The 15,964-nt window shown below is 41.0% G+C and overlaps 1 protein-coding gene across 3 annotated transcripts; it reads left to right on the top strand.

Moving 5' to 3' along the window:
• Window positions 1-404: 404 nt before the first annotated feature.
• LOC118235751 (palmitoyltransferase ZDHHC20-like) lies at window positions 405-15,671 on the top strand. Of its 3 annotated transcripts, none has more exons than XM_035433505.1 (14): window positions 405-544; window positions 2,892-2,918; window positions 4,609-4,703; window positions 5,020-5,140; window positions 5,582-5,651; window positions 6,073-6,105; window positions 6,720-6,840; window positions 8,246-8,281; window positions 8,830-8,962; window positions 9,171-9,297; window positions 10,009-10,095; window positions 10,989-11,104; window positions 11,604-11,648; window positions 12,015-15,671. In XM_035433505.1, the coding sequence occupies exons 1-13, from the start codon at window positions 427-429 to the stop codon at window positions 11,642-11,644; spliced, it is 1,125 nt and encodes a 374-aa protein (XP_035289396.1). In that variant the 5' UTR covers window positions 405-426; the 3' UTR covers window positions 11,645-11,648; window positions 12,015-15,671. The 3 variants fall into 3 exon arrangements, with proteins under 3 accessions (XP_035289396.1, XP_035289395.1, XP_035289398.1); XM_035433504.1 differs by having other exon boundaries at window positions 11,601-11,648; XM_035433507.1 differs by lacking the exon at window positions 8,246-8,281 and having other exon boundaries at window positions 11,601-11,648.
• Window positions 15,672-15,964: the final 293 nt, after the last annotated feature.

The following is a 15,964-nucleotide window of genomic DNA, read 5'->3' as shown; positions in this document are numbered from 1 at the left end:
TTATGGTTATACACTTTGTTGTACGTCTGCCAAATGCCTGTAATGTAATGTAAAAATTCTGTATAGCAAATTGTGTATTATTCTATGTAATATATTTGGTAAGCTATGCATTCATTCCAAGCATCTTGGTTTGGTATCTTTATTATTATTATTATTATTATTATTATTATTATTATTATCTTCTTAATAATATGATGAATGAAGCTCCCGTTTGAAATGCCTTATTTAAAAGGTATGGCTGCATCCTAAAGAAACTACAAATGTTCCAGCTTGAAGTGTAGCTCACTGTAACACTATGGTTGAATTTCCACTGTAACTCATGCAGATGTGCCTTGTACCAGGCGGATGGTGAAGAAGCGCTCTTTGTTCAACATAGGAGTGGACGCCTTGACGTCATACTACCACCATCCTGTAGGCTGATTAAAGATGGCGCCGTCTCATGTGTTAAGATGCTGTCAACGGGTTTTAGCTTGGATACCTGTTATTTTTATCGCTCTGGTCGTATGCTGGTCTTACTATGCTTATGTTGTCGAGCTGTGTATTTGTAAGTATCAAATTACTTTTGTAGTGGTGGATTCATATTTGCTTGTTAAAAAAGCAATGAGGAAGCTAGCCTGCGAGCAGGAAGTGATTGAAGCCGAGCAGGCTGGTTAGCTAGCTTCTCGGTAACACAAGAACTCGCTCTTAACATTATAAAATGAGAGAGAAGCTTTGAGAGAAAGATCTGTGACAGACTGTATGATTATAATCTAGATAGACATGTCTCTTTGTTGTAGCTTTTCTGTTACTTCGTCTGATATGGGCAGCTAGCTAACGAACTGTTCATAATGTTAGCGACACTTTTAGCTCCTAAGAACTGGATAAGATAGCTTGCCGCTAGCTAATCCTAACTGTTTTCACGGGTTGGTCAACACAGTCATTCGCGAATACATATAACGTTTAATAAAGAGACGTAGTAGTTTTTGGTCGGCTAACCGGATGATATAAGGTTTATTTAAAACTGCAGTATATAGTCTATTGTTGTTATTATTAATCAGTTCAACAGATTGTAGCCAGTATGTAACTGTTCAAACGCTGGTTTGCAACGCTGACTGCTCACCCAACGTGAACCCGTTTCTTACCTAGCTTACGTGGTCACCCCTTGTCTATTTTTGCTGATTCGAAGCTAGTTATTTAGCTTGCCAACCATACAGAAGTTTGTTTGGCAAAATGTACATCTAGTCTCGTGAGTGAGTCTCCGAAGCATATACGGTTTAATGACCAGCCAGCTAAGTTATGTCAGCTGTGTCATGTGGATCCGCCCTAACCCAGCACCGTGGTGTTAGCTACCTGTCACTTTTGTGTTTGCGATTTATTAAAAGCATATTGATGTTAGTTATCTGGCCACCAAACTCTGTTAGTGTTCTTCAATACTGGATGTTAACAATAACATGGCACATTATATAGTCCCGCATTCTTAGGTGGTTAATTAGCATAGCTGTTTACCAGCTTACTGGTGGCCAGCAGTTACTTTTCTCCTGCTCATAGTACTCAATAAGACGTGCGGCGTTAACACATTAACGAGATGACAGCAGCGGTTTGAACGGGTATGCAACGCTGTTAACAACTGTAACATATTCGAATAGCCAGATATTTCTTAATGCCGATAGCCAAGTGTTTTTAATTTAAAGGTAATTCGATGTGTTGGCACACATTCAATGATGTACGGTATGCAATGGACTTAGAGCATAAATGATAGAACGCTTAATTGAATAATCCCTAAAGCTCTTTGTCATCGGGATTCAGGTGGAGCATTTGCATCGACAGTCCGTGTGCCACGCTAGTCCTAGCTACCCACTGAGCCGATAGATTTCAGCCTGTTTGCTTCATAATGGAAGCCATATGTATACGTTAATATCGCGACAGTGTAGCTACATGATATGTGGTATTAATCAATGCGAAATTCCGCCGCAGTTTTATGTGCATCTGGTTGATGACTGTAAAAAGCTATTCTGGTTTTAAGTGCAACATACAAATGGAGAGTGATCATTTAAGTTGCTTTCCTACTCCAATGAAGAAAGCAACAGAGGTTTATATGGGCCAGATTTAATTTGTGGAAGCAGTCCTCCTGTCCATTGTGCTGTTCATGACATACACTAACATTCGTTTCTACTTTTTGAACCCTACCAGCTAAACAAAGATGACCAAATAGCTTGCACTGAATGTCCTGTTTGTAAGAAGTTGGCCCTTCTCAGAGCTCGCCAATCACTGTGTGTGTGTTTAACGTTTAGTGATTGGGTCATCGCTGCTGTCTATATTTGTACAGTAGAAGAGGGAAAAATAAGTTCCCAAGAAAGCATTTAGGACAACCACAGGACCAACGTAAAGAAATGCCATTGTTATAAACTGGAATGATGTATCCAGTCTGACTGATGCATGCAAACAAATGCTTCAAAGGCTGAAAAGCAAGAAGTTCATAAGGGATGCATAAGAATATTTATAATGTGTGATTGTGAAATCCAAAGTGGGACACCTTGTGATGACATATTTGTGAAAATGTGTAGTTCTTGGCCCCAGAAGATGAAGTGGAAAGCTTCCATCTTCATACAGAGTGTCTGCAATTGTTGTCACACTTGGTGTCTCACCACTTTTGGCACCACAGGCATTGCACTGTCTCTCCCTCTCACTCATATGCTGGAGGTGGTGTGGCTTTTTTGCAGTCAAAGCTCCCGCTGTGAATATCAGCCTGGCAGCTGCGTGCTACAGGAGGCTGTGGTGATGATCACCACACCATCAGTGTTGATGAATGTGAAGAGATGTATCACTAACATTTTTTTTCTCTCTCTCTCCCCCCTCTCATGTCCTACCCTCTTCTCTTCTAATTTATCTCCTCTCCTCTTCATCCTCTGCAGTCACAATCCCAAACACTGGAGAACAAAGTAAGTGCATTTTCTGTTTGCCGTTTGTGAAATTACTCCTATTCAACATTTGAACCCAAAATTCTTTTACATTTGAACGCACTGTACAACATAGACATTGAAACATTGATAGTTTTGAGCCATTATTTCATTGAATGTACACGGTGTGATTTAATTAAATCAACTGGGAAACGCCTGTGCACTGCTTTAATTGGCATTATTGGATTGTGTGCACACTGAGGAACATTAAAAGTAACCCATAAAGTAGGCAGTATACTCTAAACGACGTGCAATCTTTTAGAAAAAGAACCATCAACGAACGCGTCAGCGAACATCGTGGTCAATTCATGCAAAAGGAACAAAAGGAACATGTACTTTTTTATGACACTCCAAGCTGCTTACTTCCTAGCATTACAGCATCGATTTATGCACCCATTGCGACATAATTTCATAAATATTTTGAAACCATATGTTGCTAAACTATTTTGTTGAAATAAAGGACACTACTGAATCAATTTCAACAGTTGTATTTCTACATTTTTGTGGTTTTGTTATATAGGCTAAGGGAAAAGTGTATCAAGGCATTTTCGAACACAAAATGGAAAAAAGTACTTAAATACTGCAGTTTTTTTTTTCTTCTTTTTAAACAAGTTAGTTCTTCAGTCATGGACCACACACAAACTGGTTACATTTCACCCAGTTGTCATGTAGTCTATTCAGTTTATTCAACTACAGCACCCACAATTGCTGTAACTACAGCACCCACAATTATTCATCCCCACCCTAAAGTATTTAACAGCTTCATCACACAATTGCAACACATTTATTTTGTGTGATTGTATATGCAAAATTAGTTTCAATATGCTTAGTTTCGAGCAATTTGTATCAAAGCTTTGGTCATTCACTTGCCACTGAGCAATAGTGTGGCAGAGGAGAGAGTGACACATTCGCTCAACCAACCAAGACAATGCTCCCAGAACCAGGACTATTCTCTCACAGTACAGTGATGAAGTGAACCAGATAAGAAAGCTGAACTTTGCCTCCGGCCGGTCAACTGTGACGCAACCAACCATGTGATATTTGGATGGACCAATTGCAGACAGAGGGAGGTCTGCCACTTACACACTGCTTGTGAACAGTTTTCACAGGGGGCCTGCACAAACGAAAAACACTGCCTCTTTTTGTTCATCTCTAGTTCGAAAAGGGTCTTTTGAACAAAACGTTTGATATTGTTTGGAGTATACTGGCGCCGTAAGAATGCAGTCAGCTGTCATTTACACTAATTTTATGGGATATAATTAAAATTATATTTTGAAATTATGATACAGAAAACCCAAGTAGTTTGGTTGCTTTTTCTGTGAAAAAAATATTTGTTACTTCTTTAAAAAAAAAAAAAATAAATAAATAAAGTTCATTAACATTTGTGTGAATCTTTAAATGAATATGACCTCAAACTGTAGACTTCATTGTTGTTCCACCATTGTTGTATATTTAGGAATTGTAGGGAAAAAAGGTCCCATGGTAATTGCAGTTGTATAAGCATATAACTGTTTGTGGTTTTGGTTAGGATCTCTTCTTCCTGAAAAGGATTGATTTAGAAAATGGTTCTAACTGTGAAATTATAGGTTTGTTGTGGTTGTGATTTATGCTACATTACTTCAAAGTCCCAGCTGCTCCTGAATGTTGACCCCTGTCTATTTGCCTCCTCCAGTCGTCTACCTGATCATTTTCCATCTGTCATTCATCATGTTTGTTTGGTCCTACTGGAAGACTATCTTCTCCACGCCTGCCAACCCCTCCAAAGAGGTACCAACCGCCTGCTGCTCTGTGCTGCTTTCTGTCTCTACATGAATTTCTCCTTATTCTTGTGGTTCATTTTGGGGCTGTACTGAGAGTGACTACAGCACTGCTTCTCAGCTTTGATTCTTTTGCCCAAGGGTGTGCCCCCTGTGTCCTATAATTATGTCACCACAGTGTGTAATGACAGAGCAGGCTGTGGTTTGTCTTTTTTAAACGTATAGCTTCCGTGTTTGAGGTTTGGGATACTGTTGTCAGACTGTGGGGGTGTGAGAGAGACAGAGACAGACTTATTGTGTCCTCTCTTTCTTCACCCTTTGTGCAGTTCTGTCTGCCCAAAGCAGATAAGGAGCAGTATGAGAAAGAGGAGCGGCCCGAAACGCAGCAGGAGATTCTGAAAAGGGTGGCCAAGGACCTGCCCCTGTACACACGCACTGGGACTGGGGGTGAGTGAGCCTCTAATGTACCTGCCCCTGTACACACGCACTGGGACTGGGGGTGAGTGAGCCTCTAATGTACCTGCCCCTGTACACACACACTGGGACTGGGGGTGAGTGAGCCTCTAATGTACCTGCCCATGTACACACACACTGGGACTGGAGGTGAGTGAGCCTCTAATGTACCTGGTCCTGCACACACACACTGGATCTGGGGAGTGACTGTATACCCTCACATTTAGCTTCCATTGTATACACGCAGCAGGACCAGGGGTTAGTGTATCCATTCCCTACCATAATTTACCTGACCTATCTAGACACACTGGGACAGGGGGTGAGTGTTTACCCTCCCACCTTAATTTACCTCACCCTGTACATTTATACCCTCCATTTTTAATATGAACTCCAGAAAATGGGTGCTCATCCGGTTTGTTGATCTCTCTTATGCAGCCATCCGGTATTGTGATCGTTGCCAGGTGATCAAACCAGACCGTTGCCATCACTGTTCTGCCTGTGATATGTGAGTATAGCTATTTCCTGTCTTCAACCTTTTCTGGGATTATAATTATTTCAGTTTCATCTCAGATTTGTTAGTATTTTATGCATCTACTTTCTATGTATCAATTTGTGTCCGACACGAGATTATAAACGTCTATCGTGATATTTTCATACTTCACGGTCCTCTGAATTTGTGTTACAGAATGCGAAATCAGACTCTAGACAGTATAGTGAGCCATGTTTCTGTTATTTAGTTGTGTGTGCTGGGGTGCATCTGTTTTTTCTTAGAATTCATCTGTTGATATGTAAATTGTGTGTGCTAATGTTTGTAATAAATGCAGTTTCTATTTCAGTTCACAATTCTCAAGTGTAGAGACCTCTGGCAACCCATTTTTTCCTGTGCCAACTCACCCCCCTTCTTTATGACCTCCTCTCTCTGTCAGGTGTGTGTTGAAGATGGATCATCATTGTCCCTGGTAAGAGGATGTTGTCGGTCTGCTGTAATAAAGATAATAAAGTTTATACTGTCCAAGGCAAACACGTGATTTAGTTTGCGGCCATGTTACTTTGAGCCTGGCAGCTCTGAGGGATCCTGTCATGTCCATGTGTGCCAGTGTGAGCGATGTGAGGAAAGGCTCCATAAGAGGTCTCCACATCACACTGCCAAGAATTATATCGGAGCTGCATGTCCGTCCTTAGTGGTTTTTGATTTACACAGTGCTGTATCAGTATTTTGGGCTAATTTTAGAATTAAATTTGGAGATTTTCTAGTTCAAGTAAATTAGGCCATTTAAGAAGGGGGTGCTTCTCCTTAGCTTGATCTTTGACTGGTTGAATTAATCTAGTTTGATCTAGTAGTCTTTTTTTTTTTTTTTTGGCACTTAAACTGAAACATTGCCAAGAAAAACCAGGCTGATATTCCATCAGAAACCCAAACGCTTGCATGTTCTTTCTTCCTTCATGCTGGTTTAGGTTAGGAATATGTCTGTACGCAAATGCGCTCGATTGCGAAGGACACAGGCTTTCAGCCCGCCTCTGTGTTCTTTGCGGGATTTAAACTATGCATTTTGCTCTGCCTTCACACTTTCAGGGTAAACAACTGTGTGGGCTTCTCCAATTATAAATACTTCATCCTGTTCCTGGCCTACTCCATGGTGTACTGTGTGTTCATCGCCGCCACCGTGTTGCAGTATTTCATCAAGTTCTGGACAGTGAGTACACGCCGAGACGACGTGCAACGCGTTCATGCTCCATCGCAAAGCCACAGTGTGACCCCCCACTGTCGTGTGCGAGGGATAGATATTGGGCGGCGCCAAGTTTTGAGGCTCGGTGGAACGTAGTGATGGTGGGATGGGGGTGGGGGGGAGTTGGGTTATCACTAGAATGTCAAAGAATCGTATTTGGGAAAATAAAAACTATTATGGAGGCCTCTCTCTCTCTGGCTGGTGAGGTGCAGGGTGATTAGTATGCAGTTGTAGGGTTCAGCTGAGCTGTGTGGAAAGCCCATCTGTCATTTCATTCAGCTCTTAATGCATTTAGTGTCATACAGTCAGACTGCCAGGGCCATATTTGAGTTTCTTTCATGAGGAAAAACTCCTGAATGTCCTAGATTCAAAGTCAGTTTTCCATTCCAAAGCAGCAATTCTTTTAAAATCCAATTCTGTTCTTCAGTCCATTTACTCTGATTTCACTAAGGTTGGGTGTGCCTGGGTGATGTCACAGTTATAGTTCAGAGTGGGGTCAAGGTAGAGTAGGTATAGGTGTGATGTAAGGTCAAAGTTTAGTTAGTTTTTGTAGTTAGACTTGTTATGGTTTGAGGATTTTGGTTTTAAGCCATTCCCTGGGAGTTGTAATTGTCTGGGTCATAGTTGTAGTCTTTGTGAGTGTCTGGGGTTAGATTTGTAGTCCTCTTTAGGGTATGTGAGGTCAGAGTAGGCGATGGGCTACTCTTTATTCAGGAGACAGCGGTGAGTGGCTCTGCATTGGATTGTGGGAGGGGAGAGAAGAGATCCAGATGTGGACACTGCTGCTTTGTGCTTCAAACAGAGATTCTTTCAGCTTGCATCCTTTGGGCCTGTGCATGTGTTCTTGCATGCAGATGATTGTGAGTACTTTTATGGATTCAGGAAAACTCCAGAGTCATAAGAGTAAGCATCAAGTATCATCTAAAAACCCAAGCTACCTAATTAGCACATCTGGTACTTTAGCTGTTTTCTATGGGGTTTCAAAGGGGTCTTTATGATTGTTGTGTGTGTGCGTGCGTGCGCGGCTGCGTGCGTGTGAGCGAGAGAGAGAAAGAGAGAGTGAGAGCGAGTACTAACTTGCTTTTCCTATCAGTGTGACCAATCCTTCCTTTTGTGTCTGTTGCTAATCTCTGCTTTCACCAGTAATGTGCTTTTCATCATTAACATCGTCATCATCTCTCTCTCTCTTTCTTTCTCACGCTCTCTCTTCTGCTCTCACTTCTCTTTCACTGTTGATATTGCAGTCCTTCCTTACTGTACGAATCACTCTGTGTTACATACCCTCTCCTCATGACCCTGCTCTGTGGCCCTCTCTTGTCCTGTCCTCCTTCCTCTCCCTGTGCCTAACAGTCTGTCTCTGTTTGCACTAAAGCTTTGCCGGAGGAAATCTGCAGAGAATTGTCCGAAGGTAAACTGCGGTTGTGTTCGGTTGGTCTGCTTTGGGGTTTCTTTCTTATTTGTAAATAACCCCCTCTCAGTGAGCTATATTTTAATTGCATCGCATTTGAAGGGCTAGTCAGGCTGTGATATTTAGCTATCCCTTGGTTGCAGGATATAGAATGTGCAGTACAGGGATTATTGCAGTGGCCCTCGTGTGAGTCTGCTCTGGTCTAATTCTCTCACCTGCTGTGCAGATATTGCACCGATGTTGTGTGACTGAAATCCCTCTGTAGACAAGGAAGCAAACGTGCAGAATCTCTGCAGCACACCCCCCTGTGCATGAGTCAGGTGTCAAATAAATTTCAGCTGTGTTACTTCCTTCTGGAAACTGTAAAATGTAATAAAGTAAATTTATCAGCTGAGTGGTTAATGGAGATATTTCCTTGCTTTAATCTGGGCCATTTGGCCCACACAAGCCTGCCAAGGCCGGGCTGAGTTTGCGTTATGTGGTGTGAAAATGACTGAATGCGTCCTTCCCGTGTTGTTTGTGACTCTCTTCTTTCTTTTCCCTCTCAGAATCAGCTGCCCGACACTCACGCCAAATTCCATGTCTTATTTCTCTTTTTTGTGGCGGCCATGTTCTTCATCAGCATTCTGTCCCTCTTCAGCTATCACCTGTGGCTTGTAGGAAAGAACAGATCCACCATAGGTAACAATCACAAGTTCATCTGTCCTACCTGTCTTTTTGTTTATAACAAGCCTAGTTTATCTGACCTGTGATGGTGGGGATGTCTTGATTTTAACATTATGAATTTGAAGTCATTCCTGAAGTTGTCAGCAAATAAATAAATAACCTGATTGGAAAATTGTACAATTTCATGCAGCTAATCAGTGTTCTTTCGTCCTCCGTGTCACAGAGGCCTTCAGGGCACCAGTCTTTAGAAACGGTCCTGATAAAAATGGCTTCTCTCTGGGGTTCAGTAAAAACATTGCACAGGTGTTTGGGGATCAAAAGAAGTTCTGGTTGCTGCCTGTTTACACAAGGTGAGAAGCTGGGTTTGCTGGAGGGTGTGCATTCTTCATAACTTTCTCCCATCATCTTCCTCCCCTTTAGTCATCTGTACTAAATCTCTTCTTCCAGGGTGTCTGCAGGTCCTTAAGTCTTAATTTGTCTTAAATTCAACTTAATATATTAAAATGTATGAAATTAGATTTTAAAATATTTTTGGCCACATATGTCTATATTCTAAGCTAATAAATAATTGTTGACAAATGTTAGATTCCAGTTTAAATTTGATTCACTGGTAAACATTTTGTGTGCATTGTTTCCAAACTATCTGACTATTTCATGAAACATGCCACGTGGTTTGTATATCTCACTTTTTATGCATGGGTCGCATTCCTTTGAGGTTAATTAGCCGACATTAGCTTAATTATATAAAGTTTGCATTTCTTTGGCTTAGATTTTTGCTTTGGGTATGTCTTCGCTGCAAATTTGGCATTTAATTCCATTTGAAGCAGCATTAAAAAGGTAGTAAAAAAAATATTAAATTTAACTTGATGATGACTGCAGACACCCTGTCTTCATCCTTTATTCCTCCTCCTACCTATTTATGTATCATCTGTCCCTCCACTTTTTTTAGCTAATGTTTCATCCTCCTTTACATCTGGACTCTCATCCATTTCCCCATCATAATTATCATAATCCTCCTCCTCCTCATTGCTTGAAATGGCAGCTCTTCTGTTTTTATTTAGTCTGGGCGATGGACACACATTCCCGACTCGACTGGTGAATATTGATCCAGAACAGCCAACCGTGGACCTTCAGCCCAGCATTAAAAGGTATTATATGTCAATCTTCTGCACTAATGTAACCACGAGGAACTGGCTGGCAGCAAGTAGGAGAAATGAGTGTGGCAGTGTAAGAGATGCCACCAAAAAATTAAGCTATAGTTCCTATAGCTATGTGCATCTGTTATAACACTGTGCAAACAGCCAGCATGCGTTTCTTGTGTTATTTGTTTTCTGTATCCAGGGGCAATTAAAAACAAGACCTTTAAAGGGTCAAAGTAAAGCATTCTTTTTCACACAATTCAATCTTGTAGTCATGCATGCAATCGAATCGACTGCACTGTGAAGCCCTGCCCCCTCACCCATTATGCTTTGTTCTGCTCATGTGTTCGAACACACACCTCTAATATACCATAGCTGCAGGTGCTAGGCAGAGTCCAAATCAATGGGAACACAGAGTCCGAAGAAATTGAACAATATATTTACTTTCATTTGGTTAAATTATACTTATAAATACATGCAAAGTACTGTTATTAGACAGTTTAGCTTTTGGCATTTTGGTCGAGTTTAACTTTGGCTAGCTTGCTAACGTTACCTTCTGTCAGTGACTCAGCGAGTGTAATGTTACCTTGTGAAGGCGTGCAGAGAGGGTATGGATGAGCAATGGTTCCGTTGCCTGTAATTTTGGAGCATCAGAAAGAAAAAAAACTTGCTATTTCAATTGGCAGCTCAGGCAGTGTATTTTAGAATGGCAGCGAGATCCGCATTGCGATTCGGTTCTATAGGTAAAGGTCGTATGGGAACTGGCGTCATAGTCCTACCGAGTTTCGTTACCCAACCTAATAAAGGACTGTACATAAGGTATATGTTTGCACATGCCACAGATCAGTGATATTATTCTAAATGTAGTGTGATTAACCCTCTACCCTTTGCATCCACCCCAGCAATGTGATAGACGGGCAGGTCAACCCTAGACCCCTGAGTGAATCACAGAACCGCCTTCTTGGCAACGACCAGCACTATGCTGAGGACCACCCGGACAGAGATGTCACCAAGACAGGTACTGTCCCCTGTAATATCACACAACCCACTAAAGCAGTGCTTCTCTGGGGAAGGATGGATTTTACCAATAAACCTTCCCTTCTGCTTGTTTTTTCTGCCAACGGTAAAAGGCACAGAGAAGATATCTTGGCTCAACAGGCAGCCTATTTGTAACTGTGGTAACGGAGATGCAAATCAGATATAAAGCTCTGATTCTGGTGTTTTGGCTGTGTCTGATGGACAAACATGTAGAATGTTGCAGACAGGGTCAGTGACCGTTTGAGGCTGAGGTACTGTCTTTGGTACTTGAAACACCCTGATCCTTTTAAGACATACAGTCATATCCTGCTTACTGCAAGCTCTGCACTGTTGTGAAAGTTTGCTTGTAACCAGCTTATGCACGTAAAAAGAGCAAATCAAATCTGGGATTGAAATGAGAGAAACTACACACTGCAGTAAAATGGAATATGCATTTATTTGACAGTGCCATGACTAACCTCTGACCTCCATTTTAGAAGAAGCCCAGACAGTCACAGTTACCATGGAAAGCGAGTCATAACAAGGTGAGCAGCTTGAATGTCTGTTTCTATCCATTTATTTCACCATAAATGTCCCTTATCAGCATGTTTATCATATAGACCAGGGGTCCTCAGCTGCAAGACTGCTCTGGTTATGTTTTTACCTTTAAAATCATTTAGAATCGCCATTTACCATTTACCCAGGTTTTGTAGTGTTGAAGAACAATGAAAATCTGCAGACCCTGCGGTCATTCAGTGCCAGGGTTAAAGATCCCTGAAACGCACTATTCCAACAGAAAAATGTTTGTTTCTGATATTTTCTGACTACAGTTTCATTTGACACTCTTTAGCCTAGAGTTTGTGCTTGCGTGCACAGATGTTCTGATTTACCTTCTCTTCCTTGTCCGGCAGGGGAGTGAGGTGGTGGGTTGTCAGACTGTTCCTTTGAAATGCCTGGACTACCTGCACATACTCAGTGGAGACCCCCAGCCCAGAGATGACTGAGCCATCAAATCTGATGCCTTAAACTCCGCACAGTAGCATCTCTGTGTTTGCCATGGACACCATCCCTTTCGCCATGGACCTGATCTCCGCAGAACGGCTTTTGTATCATTACGGACAACCTGTCTTTGGTCAACAGTGCAGCGGTCAGCCTTCCCCAATGTCTGTGCCGGCACCCTATTTGGCATACATGCATATAACACACATGGGCGTACACACCCTGTCTTAACAGCTTGCCAAAAAGACACACCAATGATTTTTAATGATTACACAGCAGATTTTCTCTGGGACCGCCTTGTCTCTGCATTGTTTTCAAACCAAAAAAGACACAACTGCTCTAGGCCAAATTATTAGATTTGTATTCTTTTTCTTTCCAAAACTTGAACACATTGTCAGTATTTGTCAGAAACACTGAAGGGTTGATTGGTTACACTACATAATGTGTTCTGGAGAAAAATAGAATGAATCAGGTCATCACTCATTAGGACTTGCTGTCGTGCTAAAGTACTGGAGGGCAGGGTGTGTTTCTGGTGCTCTGGTGGCTCGGGGGAAAGGCAGGCTTCACAGCTTTTTGCTTCTTCACGGATCAGACAAACATCAGTGGTTTTTTTATGACCTGTTTTTTTACAATATTAGGGGGATGCACTACTACAACTCTAACGGAAACTTTTAATCCTCATTTTAATCACATTTAGGGCTGTGTACTTTCAGTTTAAATATTTATCTGTAAACACCTGAATATTTAAAGATCTTGAATGCCTACGGTTATTGAATTTTAGTCGCATTTCAGATTAGCTACTGTTGAGACACATTGGCAATGGTGAACCCCATAATTTGTTTCCAACATAAGTGAAATTACATGTCACATCACATGGTTTAGTTAAGACATATGAGTTTCATAAAAGTGTTTGTGCCTACACAGTTGTGGGCAATTCCCACAAGGCATTTCCCACAAACAGAGGGTGACATTTGATAAGCATTGGTATTGTGCTGTGTAGTTTCACTGGTGTTGTAAAAGCTAACATGCGCATTAATTTTATTTGTGCAAATGCAATCATCCATTGCTAGTTACATGCAGCACATCTATTATTAACATGAACCCATCAACAGTTCTTTGTGCCAATTTTATCTTGCACAGTAATGAAAATAATGGGAACCGTTAAAGACTTTAATTACTGTATTGTAAAAGCTGCATAGAATTTGAAACCTTCAACAATGGGATGTAGGGAGTACAAAAATGACTATTTTCTCTAGTTCGAAGTGCACAGCCCTAATCAGATTGTAGTGAATGGTTTTGGACAGGATGAGTAAAGGGATGCATGATCGGTTTTATAGCCTAAGGGAATCTTGTGCTCACATAGAGTGGGGAGCATGGGCTGAATGTTGGAGCACAAGCAGACTGCAGACGTTTCAGATTTTTGCACTTTAATACCGTGAGAGACACTTCATGTACGTCTCGGTTCTGAACTATAGCCGGAGCACTCTAGTTGCTTAAAAGTCACTAACTGTCCGCTAAATCTTTGGTGCATTTGGCTTGGGCTCTTCATCCTGTTTTTAACACGCGTAAAGGTTGATTCCTGCCCTACTCCCATAATCCAGCACTGGACAGTCCAATCATTGAACAGTCAGCGTTTTTGTCCTGCTTTGTGCCTTCTGTGCAGACTGGTACTGGGTTCACTGCGCACAGTGCGGTTTCATAGTACATGTTGCACAGTGCGCTTTACCACGCTTGTGTGGATCTGTACAAGCTTTTACTGCCCCTCGCTTCAGTGTTGATCTGGAATAGATTTTACATGGTATGTCAGCAGGACTGTAACTGAAGTGGTGGTGGGCATTGGCATTTGGGAGTTCTTGGGGCTCTGCTTGGCCACCTCACTGACAGACAGGGTTCGTCCACACACAACCCTATACAGACATGGACAGCTGGTGGACAGCTATGCTATTTGGTTGCCCAATTCTGGCTTTGCCCTCATTATCACTGGATACAAATACATGGTTTTTTTCCTTTATTTTGTTTTTATCTTATTCGTATTGATTACCTCAGGCAATGCATCACTTTTTTTGATCTGTAAAGATCTGGCTGAGTAATCCATCCAGAGAATTTCTTGGGTCTGGAAAACGTCTATATTCAAAAACACTCAAAATGACTGGATCTGTTTACATGTATTCTCCCACATAAGTGTGTATAGTGCCAAGTTTGCTGTATAAATCTGACTTATGGTATGTATTGCCCCCTATCCCACGGAAACATGCTGCAGTGTAAGTTGCTACATTTTCTTTTTCCGCTGAAAATAGCCGAGATGTTCAGTTAATATCTGGATATTTCAGTTCAGTTAACAGTTAATATCTGATTCTATCTGGAGTGTATCCACATACAAACCTGGCCAAGGTCAAAAAATAATTTGCTGCAGATGGCGTATTCGGCAATGCTGCAGTATCACAGGAGCATTTTTGTTAGCCCACAGCTGCATTTGATTATTTGCAAAGCAGAAACTGCAGCTAAATGTCACTCAACCCAACTAAAAGTTCAAAATTAGATTGCAATCTCCTGGGAAAGGGAAAGATGTATTGATGTATCTTTATCTGTGATTGATCAAGGTATTTTTGAAGTTTGTGTCCTTTTTCAGCATTATTGAACATTTGTGTGTCGTACAGATTTGTCGACAAAGTATCTGTGACTGAATGCAATGTAATGGAGGGAAATGCCCCTCAAGCTCCGCTTTTGTGAATTTGTTTTTTATTTTATTTTTTGATAAAATTTTGTGAAAGAGCACAAAATCTCTCGTTGCAACGGTTGCTTCCTCCTACATGAGATTGGACAAGAAGCTGAGAGGGAAACATTGAAGAAGGATTTCAGTCAGGTCTAGAACCACCACCTCCAAACCATGACATTTAGTTAGGTTCCGTTATCATAATTTGTTAGTGTGTATAAAAGTGGACCTAGTGACCTTTTGAGCTTTTATTTCTGCTTTGACTCTTGTACGATACAAGTCTCATTAATCCACTGTGTCAGTTTGGGAGAGTTGCTGTTTCTGATGGACATGGGGATCTGTCCTGCGCATTCTGTACTCCTCTGTGGCACTGATGCCTAAAGGTGGAGAGACTGTAACCATCCTTTGATGATTGGGATCTTGTCCTGTTGTTAAAAACAAAAATCAAAAAAAAACAAAATGGCCTTATCTCTCCAAAGTAACTGCACTCCTAACACCATCATAACCTCCAAGGATTTTTCTAATTTTAGTGTCATTGAAAATTTTCCATCAAAATGTAACTCCAGCCATAAAGCATATGTCAAGAAAGAAAATCTTGGACCATTTTACTATGTTTTTGTAATCTTTGTGAAAGCTTTTTTTAAATGAACTCATTTTTGCATGAACGGTTTACCATGAAAGTCTTTGTACTCTGCTCATACTGCAACGCAGTTTGCTTTTTGTTTAAAAAAAAAGTTAAAAAGGAAATTAAGGTTTGCACATATTTTGTCTAATTAATTTTAATGTTCATATTTTGTAGGTAAAGTATACATATGAATGTTGAGACATAACAATAAATATTGATTTTCATTCTCTAGTCTGACTTTGCTATTCTGACAACACACTACATAATGAAAGTTCAGAGGTAAAAGTGTTTCAGTGAGTTATCTTGCATACTTACAAGTCTGGCTTAACCATTATCAGCCATACAGAGAGCTTCCTTAATTGAATGGATGCACATAAAAATTTTCAAGAGGAAATTTTTACACAAAAATGGAAGTGGAGTTTATGAACCGCTACCAGCACTGCGGAGTACACTTGATTATTTAGCGTTTTGTACTTTGTTTTACAAACTCAGCTGGTGCATACTGACCCACAGCAGCCCACTGT

Source organism: Anguilla anguilla, chromosome 9 (genome assembly GCF_013347855.1).
Source record: "Anguilla anguilla isolate fAngAng1 chromosome 9, fAngAng1.pri, whole genome shotgun sequence".
In the NCBI taxonomy this organism is placed as follows: Eukaryota; Metazoa; Chordata; class Actinopteri; order Anguilliformes; family Anguillidae; genus Anguilla; species Anguilla anguilla.
Note: the sequence above shows the minus strand (reverse complement) of the source record. Positions and strands in the feature narration are given on the sequence as shown.